Consider the following 9,869-nt stretch of genomic DNA (forward strand, 5'->3'; position numbering starts at 1 on the left):
CAGAGGCAAGGGATCTGTCTTTTCTCCACAGAGTCGAGACCGGCTCTGGGGGCCACCTAGCCCCCTATCCAACCAAGCAGCTGGGGCGTGACGCTGACCACTCACAATCTAGTTCCGAGGTCAAGAAAAGTGGAGCTATACTTCCACTTCTCCCTGCGTCTTCATAGCACAATGCTTAATTAATTACGCACAGGGACAACTTTACCAGTTCACTTTTAAATCGCAGCAGGCTTATGTAACCCCGTGCAGATAAGTCCTCCTTGAGAAGCTGCTAGTCACTTAACAACTCAAGATATTCCCGACACTTTATAGAAACCGAAGGTTCTTCACCGTGTTCACGGGAGCCCTCCATTGGTCCCTATCCAGTCCACACCATACAAGTCCCTAACATGCACTTTAATGTAAGTAGCGTAGTTAGTTGAGGCACTGTGCTACAAGCCGGAAGGTCGCGGGTTCAAGCCCCGATGAGTTCACTGGATTCTTTTCAATTTACCTAATCCATCCAGCCGCACTATGGTCCTGGGGTCGACTCAGAAATGAGTACCAGGAATTATTTATACATAATTTTCCTGGGGAGTAAAGCGCGGCCGGCGCGTAAGGCTGACAACCTTACCGCCATCTTTGAGCCGATTGTCTAGATAAGGTGGGACCCTCAACATCTCACAGCCCTATGGACCTGGTACAGGGATTCCTTTATTTTTTTTACGTATTTAAATTTAAAAATAACCCTACATTTTACCCACAGTGTTATGTGATTACCACAATTCGCAGCGTTTGACTTGCAACCGGTGTGCCGCGGCACACGCAGTCATTAGAATCTAGCTACTGAACTTCTAAACACAATCTTAATAATTACGATAAAAACCTATCCTTAATTGCTGATTGCTTGCTTGGTTTACTCTTCGACCCGGAAGACAAAGGCAACACATTCCTTCGAAACGTCGGGAAACTTCTATCAAGGCCGCAAGGCGTCACATTCAAGAAAGATCTCTTCACAGTCAACGGCAAACTCGGAAGATACTCGGTTCGAATCTCGGCCGGGCCACCAGCTATTCTGAAAATGTTCGTGGTTTTCCTCAGTACGCATATATAAATATAGTTATAGTACCTCGATCTGGCTACGACCGCAGCCTCCCAAATCCTTTCCAATTCATCACCCTACATCGTTTCGATATTAAAGTGTCGTTAAAGCACCGTGGCATTTGTAATGTTGAAAAATTTTCTGTGAAGTACGGACTAAGTCTTTAAGTGTTATTTAAAAACGGTTAACCACGCATCTCAGTTAAAGAAACAATTCACTCTAACGCAGCCTTTCTAATGTAGAAATTCTGATCATGCGCAGTATAGCCTCTTCTAGACTTGCCGCTGATAACAAACAAACCACTTCCTACAGCATTACCCTACCTCAAAAGAACATATATCAGAAGGGCGAGTGTTCACTACCTGGGAACATTCAAAGCCGAAAATATTTTTCTGCCCAGCCAAGTGGCTCTTTAAATCCACACCCCGTTACGTCTTCACAACGTAGTGCCTAATTAGTTAAGCACAACTTTACCTTTTGTGCCTCAAAATGTGATGTCGCAACGTAAATTCCCTGGCCTCTATCCCCCCCTCGAATAAACGCCACAGCTGCGCCCATGGTTCAAGTCATTTCTAATTCATTATTCACTTATCCCATTTTTCGACGCTATGTATACCCTGAGTTTGTGAGCGTACGGTTTCATAAACCATAAATAAAAGCATTCCGTGTTATTCAAACAAAATGGCTTTTAATTAAAAAGGGTTAGTTTAATTTTATCTTCATCTAGAAGATGAAAGTCAGCCGACAACTGAGTATCCGGAGACATCAATAAGAGTTGCTATTAACTTCGTAAGTTTAGATTATGAAATGTATTCAAAACAGGCAAACAGTCGGCAAGTTCCTCTAATCAGACTCCACACTGGCTCGCAGATAAGACAGAAGGATGGATCCGATGGTGTTATCAATACGGTTCTGCTATCGCTCCAAGCGCAACTGGGGTCATATGCTCTTGCTTCAAGCAAACCGTTGGCCGAGACATCAGGATCTCTTTCCAACGGCTCAACCACCCCAAACGGCATTAAAAAGTACTGAAACGATTTCTTTTGCCATTCAATGCACAATGGTTACTAGAAGTACAAGAATTCACAAAAGGTGTTACACTAGTTTATATTAAATTCATGCTTCAAGGGTTCTAAGTTGAATTTCGACCCCCACTAGCCTATTCCTGGCAATGGATTTTAACACAGGAACTATGTCTCACTAAATTACACACTGCAAATATCACACGCAGTCTTCTCTTCACAGGCTGACTTTTAAGTGAGCACTCTTTCGACTGACTAGTTGCCCGAAACCATCCCGGCTATAACATCTCGGCACGGACCACATAGAAAACCCTCCTACTGTTCAGAGGAGCGTCTGAAGCGCCGGCCACAGAAAATACAGCTTCCAACAGTTCCTCTGTTCGTGCTGATTCGTTGTCGTGGGAACCTGTTTGCGATCGTTACCTAGTAACGGGTCTACATGCCATCAACTATTAGGATTGTGCCGTAACTCAGGCGGTTAGTGGTCGACTTCCCTCCATGGGAGCCCGGGTTCGACCCCGGGTCGCTTCATATGTGATTTGTGGTAGTCAAAATGGCACTGAGGGAGGTTTTCTCCTAGTACTTCCGTTTCCCCTGTCAATTCTTATTCAACCAAATGCTTCATCATTAGCTATCGTTCAGGGCTGCTACAATAGGCCAATCAGAGGCCGAAGTACAAAGTGGACTCAGTGTCCCCCCCCCCCTGAATCTAGAACTAAATAAAATGTTAAACTATTCCTATTAGTGGGGGGGGGTGACTGTTTTCCACACATGCACGAAATGTTCAAACAAGATGACAGACGAAATGTGGACCTGTTCCTTTCTTACAAACATTTGGCTACAGAATTAACGGTTTCCTTTTATGGCGTGCAGACGACATAAGGCTGTGTCCTTGTGGGGTGTAGGGATGGAGATCGAGGTACAGGTTGGCGCCTAGACACGGTTAACCTCTCCAGATGAGCAATACTGATACAACATTGCACTTGACCGTTTCATGGCGCACTTTTCTAGCACAAGGTTACCACGGGCTGGCTGAACACGGAGATTATATGTCTGTCACTCCCGATTAAATACTGACCCAAAGGCCGCGCCATAGCTCAAGCGGTTAGTCGCTGGCTTCCCATCGCGGCGGCCCGCGTTCGATCCCGGGTCTGGTCAAGTGGGATTTCTGGTGGACAAAGTGGCGCTGGGGCAGGATTTCTCAGAGTACTTCGGTTTCCCCTGCCAATCTTCATTCCACCAATTGCTCCACAATCACCCTCGCCTATCGTCTGGGGCTGGTACAATAGGCCAGAAGTGGCCGCAGTGCAAGAGACTTAGTCCCACCCCACTAGCAATAAAAAAAATATTGACCCAAGACTGTAGCCTCGAACCCGGACTGAATAGATGCATAATATGACGTCTGCCTTCTTTCTCTGCGCCAAACTGAACAAACATTTCTGGTAGATTCTAAAGGGTTCTGATGTTGATATATAACACACAGAATTACTGAGTTTGGGGGCTTTTTTCCATCTTCAGGTATTCTAGAGACTAGAGAAGACAGCGTTTCGGAAACTGGATCTGTTTTCGTCCTCAGGTGAAGGACGGTGAAGACATCTACTCAAATGGGCCCCTTCGAAAGAGCTATGCTAGGTCCAGTCACTGAGATTACAGCTTTCCATGGGGCCCAACTGAGTAGGCTTCTTCTCCCTCCTTCACCTGAGGACGGAAACAGATCCGGTTTCCGAAACGTCGAATTTTCTATTCTTCTAGAATACCGGAAGATGGGAAAAAATCCAAAAAGCCGAACATTTCTGGACATAATTCCTTAAGCTTCCTTTGCTAATTTACACACTTTCAGTCCTTCAACTCTAGTGCCTATCTCAAGCGGTTAGTCGCCGGCTCCTATCGGTTTGTGACAACTTTACGCAGTTCGGGGGAGAAACAGGTTTGGATTGGCAATATATGAACATAGCCGAAAATTTCAAAAAATGTATTTTAATGCTTTCCATTCTAGTGATGTTCGTGCCACACACCGTTACTATGCTCATTTGTTAGAGGCTGGGTCCAAGGTATTGTCGCTGCACTTAACTAATTAAGCACTGCACCATGAAGGCGTATGGGGGAGCTGATGTCTAGATGCACATTGTCTTGACCTCAGCACTAGTTGGAAGTGCGCGGTGAGCTTCACGCCCTTGCCGCTTTACCCCCGTACCCATTGGATAGGAAGCTGGGTAAGCCCCAGAACCAGTCTGGACGATGTGGGGAAGTGAAAATGTTTGCACCCCACCGGGACTCGAACTCCGACCCCTCGGTTGTCCAGTCCGTTGCCAATCGCTATACCGACTGCGCTATCCCGGCTCCCAGGGCGGCTGGAAGGATTAGGTAAACTGAAAAACAAAATCCACCTCATTGGGACTCGAAACCGCGACGTTCTGGTATGTAGCATAATGCATCAACCAACTACGCCACCGCGTGCCCCTAACTGTAAACACAGACCCCCATGGTAGAGCCGATAGAATTCCTCAATAGGCTCTCTCTCTCTCTCTCTCTCTCTCTCTCGCATTCGCACAGCGTAATTCTGAAATCTTGGGCCACCATATCGCGCGGAAGTCGCACAAACTTTCTAACGTTTGCAGTCTTCGAGACTCCAACACCGTTGGGTCATGAACCACTCGGTCGGACCTAAATGATCTACCAGACAACACGGCAGCAACATGGGTGCCACACGAATATTTCCCGGGGTGGGATTGGGGATATAAACCTGCGTTTATGCGGTTTACAACTATTTTCATTTTGCGCACCACGCACAAACACCGTTTCCAACAGTAACTCTATTGTTCAGTGCGTATTCGTTGCCACGGGGTTCGTGTCTACAGAGTCGCTGCCCAGAAACAGTCTCTGTTTACGGGATGGGCGCTTAGCAACGGGTCAACACACCACAGTGTGTTCCTCCGAACCGTCGGGCCAATTCCCTAAACGGCGTCACGGCTCAGATGTTCACTATTCGGATATGGTTCATTTCTTTTTCATTACACAACACCGCGGTAGTAGCTATAGCGGTACTTCGGTTCCTTTCCGAAGCCTAACCTCAAAACGTTCTGCGATTTATCATTTTTAAACAAAATCACAAGCTTAACCTCGTGGACTTGCTAGAAACAAAGCTGGAACTTGGGCCTTGATTTTTACAATCCTCCACAGTTGACAACAGACACGACAGCCAGCAAGGCATGAACTTTTTATTTCAGTCACATGGTATATAACATATACGAGTAAATACCGCTAAAACGTTAAAGGACGAATAACATTCAGAACTTCTTGCTTGGCTTACTCTCCTCGACCATGATTATGGAGGCGAAATGTTCTCCGAAACGTCGAGTTATGTCCCAACTACACGGCGTTACTGTCCACTGACGTGAGAAAAGAAACTGGAGTTTACTCACGCGAAGCTGTCACTGTGCTTAACCGATTAAGCGCTATGCAATGAAGCCTTGGGGGAGACGTGGAGGTATGATCCACGTTTTCCTTACCTCGGCACTAAATGGAGGTGGGTGGTCTGTTTCATACCTCGGCCGCTTTACTCATGGGGAAAGATCCCCCCAGTATTCAATGGACACTAGGCTGGGTGGGCCCCAGGGCCGGTCTGGGCAAGGAATGACAATAAAAACTGGGAACGTGCATTCGAATCACATCCAAAAATTCTACCGTTAAGAGTTACACATCGCTATCACCCTGTGTCAGAAAATATTAAGGGCATCACAATTTCCTTATGCTGCTTCGTAACGTGTAGTGTTCAGGAATTACGTTCTGTAGCACGAATAAATATATATATATATATATATATATATATATATATATATATGATCACTTCGTACGGCACTGAAGTTCGCTTTACGCGTACAAATCTTAACAGTTATGTACAAAAAGGGTAATTTTGAAGGTCTGTACAAATGTCGGTAGGCTTTTTGCTCCCGAAGCTGATTTTTGCATACATTTACTGAGGACACTTGGTACTGTTTAAAAAGGGGCGTAGACACGGGGGGTTAAAGGCAGTCCCGTTAAATTTTTCGCTGTCCGTGGAAAGAAATTGGGTGTGGTCTGGGTGTCCGGCGTCGTTATAGAGACGATTGGTATGTACTTCTAAACTACAAAAAAAAAAAGCCGTGGAAGTACATAGGGTTGTGACACATCGAGGCTCCCACATTTTATACACAATCGGCTCACAGATGGCGGTGAAGTGATTGAGTCGAACCCGGGGACATATTCCGCCTGGAAGTTTTCGGTCAATTGAAAGAAATCCAGTGAAATCATCGGGAACGTAACCCGCGCCCTTTCGGTTTGCAGCATACCGTATTTACGCATGTATAGGCCGCAGCACAATTTTCAGACAGAAATTATAGAAAAAATAATTTTCTTGGAATATTATTTCAGGAGTATTACACCCTGTATTACTAATTATGAATATAATTTTTTTTAAATGTGGTGTGATTTCGAATATTTCGAATATAAGCCGCACCCCAGGTTTCCTCTTGAATTTTTGGCAAAAAAATGTGCGGCCTATACATGCGTAAATACGGTAGTTCCCCGTGTCTTTTTAATTAATTACTGCCGCTCGGTATTTTGCTATGGGCCAAGTCCTCGCTACAACGAAGTTACGACTGTACTACATGCTCGTACGACGACCAAAACAAGAACATATGAGGCAGCCGTGAGGCTCACTGTGACGCGGGTGCGACAACAGAGCTCAGACACAGAACGTAGCAAATCAACGACGCCAGGAGGATAAAAGCATTACGAAATATCACGCAGAAATCATTTAGGATCATCTCACCACTGGTTACGAACAGTTCTATATTCTGGGATATAGCGCCTTGCAGTTCGTCGGAAATTAACCGACGTTCCCTTGTTGACGCTCGTTTCTTTCGCTTATTCTACGGGCCCTGAAAATGGAAGCGATATGTTCCTCCGAAACGTCGGTTGACCCTGAATTGGCAAGACTGTGATTAAACAAATGACAGAACAGCTATTAAATGAAAACACTGATGGAATGAAGGGTAATAAGATACTGAGAAAAGTAAGAGATTCCATTTCCAAACAGAAAAAGGAACCTGGAAGACCAAAAATAAGGTGGAAGAATACAGCCAATCAGGGAGACTGCAACAAATGCAAGAAGCTTCGAAGTTTAATGTACGAAATACGATGAAGAGTTTTAATACCTTCTTTTGTTTTGTTTTACGTTCTCGTGTTTTTGTGTCTCAACTATTTTTACTTTACTTAACTTTACGACCGGAATCCAGATTCCTTTTATCCGTTTTAAGGGGTCTTCACCCATGAGTTGGAATACTGCAATACTGTTTCATTTGGAACAAAGTCCTACCTCCGCTGTCAAGCGCAGTAAAACAATTTTACTGGGTTCCCCTCACATAATCATTCAACAACGTAACCTTACACAAATTTCGGTGGAAGTATAGCTCCGTGCATTCTTAACCTCAACTTTGATTGAGGTTCAGTGGTCAGCTTGATGCCCCAGTCATTTTGCACTCCGGAGAAACAGCCCCTATCCCGTGACCCCTTGTTTCTGTTGGTCGCTGAGCCGTGGAGGTAAGAAACCCAACCGGATTCCCGTCTATTCCAGCCCGTAGCTTAATGAACTAACCCAGCTCCCCGAGGTGACTTGTGTTGAATTTACACAAACCGGCGGACCGTGAAGCAACGATACGCTGATTGGTGTAGTCTGTTCGCCAAAGCAGCCCTGAGGACGAGCTTTTTCTCCGGGTACTTCGGGTTTCCCCTGCCCTTTATAGTTCTGCCAATGTCCCCGTTTCTCACGTCATCAGGGGCTCGTAAAATAGGCCGACTCGCCATGTAAGTACCATGCGCCATAACCCATAGCAATAATAAATAATACAATGTACGCCTGAGACGTAAACAATTACAACTTACCGGGTTTGCACAGCCTGCTCCAATGGTAGGGATTGCAACAAATGTACACGGTATCTTTGGAAGATCTGCAGACAGGTAAACGCTTGAGTTCGGCGGCCTGCCTGAGATCTGGCCACCGCCAAAGCTGGCAACACAGCAAACGGGGGTCCAACATCGGAGGCTGATCACGGGGCAACAGAACGCACGCAGAGAGATCCGCGCCCCTGCTCTCTATGGCCGCTAGTAACATTTCTAATTGGTTCTCTTTGAACCGTTTCAGCAAATCGCTTCGAACCATTTCAGCACTATAACACTGTTGTTGCTGCTGTTCTGAACAGGAACTTGTGTGTCTGTTGCCGCAACAGCACCAGCAATATGAAGGTGGGGAAGACGATACAAGAGTTTCTGTTTCACCTGAGGCTTCATACTGTTTCTTCGCAACACGTGCCTTCCACAGGCGTTTAACTAAAGTGTTCCGTTTGGTCCTGAACATGTACATGAAAGGCAACAACTGCGTCTTCCAGGGTTCTGCCGTGTCGTCTGCTATGTAGGGGCATTTGGAAGCCACTATAGGTACTTCATACACAAGGGAGGTCACAAGAAACAGATACAAAACCAACTGATGGTCTCCGATTGCCGCTGAAGGGGCAAATCGTTACAGCTTCATGGGAAATATCATATCAAAACAGAGTTATAAATTTGTTTTGTTGTAATAAATATTTTGGTCCCTTCATGAACAGATATACACTGCCTACCGTCAACTTGTATATGCCATTATAAGCCACTCATTAAATGATTATGGCTAATATAACCTAAAACACCAGGCTGAATTTATACAACTGGTTCAAATAGATACCTGTCATCCTATTATTCTGATTTCAATTAAGTGAATGTAGTGATAATATTAGATACTTCATCACCACTATCTCATTCCACTTACACACCAATTCACATGTGAAAATGCTTCTTACCCATTACACAGCACACAACACAAATAAAATGGCGAATTAATATAACCTAGTGACATAATATAATCTAGCACTGTGTTGAAACTCGTTTTTACTTCATTCTTAACCGCAGTTAAATCTTCATTTTATGTTTCCTTATACGTATGGGCTACTTGCTTTCCTGAATATCGGGCGCTTGAACAGTCAAAATCAGTATAACCTCACACACCATCTTCGCCGATATTACAAGAACACAATAGGCACTCGAACAGATCCCACGGATCATCCACAACTGGTAAATATAAGCAGCCAAATCTATATACACTTCCTACCAGGCCCACAGCCACGAAATAACTGAATAACCGGGACTGCAGACCAATTACAGAAGAAGATCGGAGCATTCAGAAGGTTCCTCAGCACGCCACCAGAGGCGCCATCATTTGAACTCGCCCGTCACTACATCATATCCGATACTTTAATTCAAGACTGATCTAAGGATGTACAGACTGTCAACATGGTCAACGTTACGAACCAGGGTTTGAACGTTCGTGTTTAATGGAACAGCAAAATACTCTCATAAATTTTACATTTGCTTCAGTATTACGGCCTTCTGACAAGAGAAGCCCTGTGTCTGTGTTGGATCATTTTACGACTATACAGCACCTCCCAGATGTAAATCCAAAGCTTTACCGTTACACCACCCTGAGTCTATTGATGTATCGAAGAGGCGCTGCTTCCATCTTCGGGCCGAACAGTATCTACTTGCTGTCCTAGTTGTTTGCTTGACTTTATTATTCAAACCTGAAGATGGAGACAGCACTTTCGTCCGAAACATCGGTAACCTCCTGCCAGACTACAAGGCACCACACGCCAGAAGACAGTACCTTTAACCCTATTGCTTTTTTACGGAAATAAGAT

General features: G+C 44.9%; 1 protein-coding gene across 1 annotated transcript in view; it reads right to left on the reverse strand.

Annotated features, from left to right (window-relative positions):
* The window catches only part of LOC111865348 (mothers against decapentaplegic homolog 6), a 113,077-nt gene extending 103,732 nt beyond the window's left edge, over positions 1–9,345 (reverse strand). The window contains exon 1 of the mRNA XM_023853285.2: positions 8,026–9,345. Coding sequence (XP_023709053.1) covers positions 8,026–8,503 — 478 coding nt within the window. The 5' untranslated portion in view covers positions 8,504–9,345. The remainder of the gene's footprint in view (positions 1–8,025) is intronic.
* Between the last annotated feature and the right edge of the window lie 524 nt (positions 9,346–9,869).

Source organism: Cryptotermes secundus, unplaced genomic scaffold (genome assembly GCF_002891405.2).
Source record: "Cryptotermes secundus unplaced genomic scaffold, Csec_1.0 scaffold17, whole genome shotgun sequence".
NCBI classification, from domain to species: Eukaryota; Metazoa; Arthropoda; class Insecta; order Blattodea; family Kalotermitidae; genus Cryptotermes; species Cryptotermes secundus.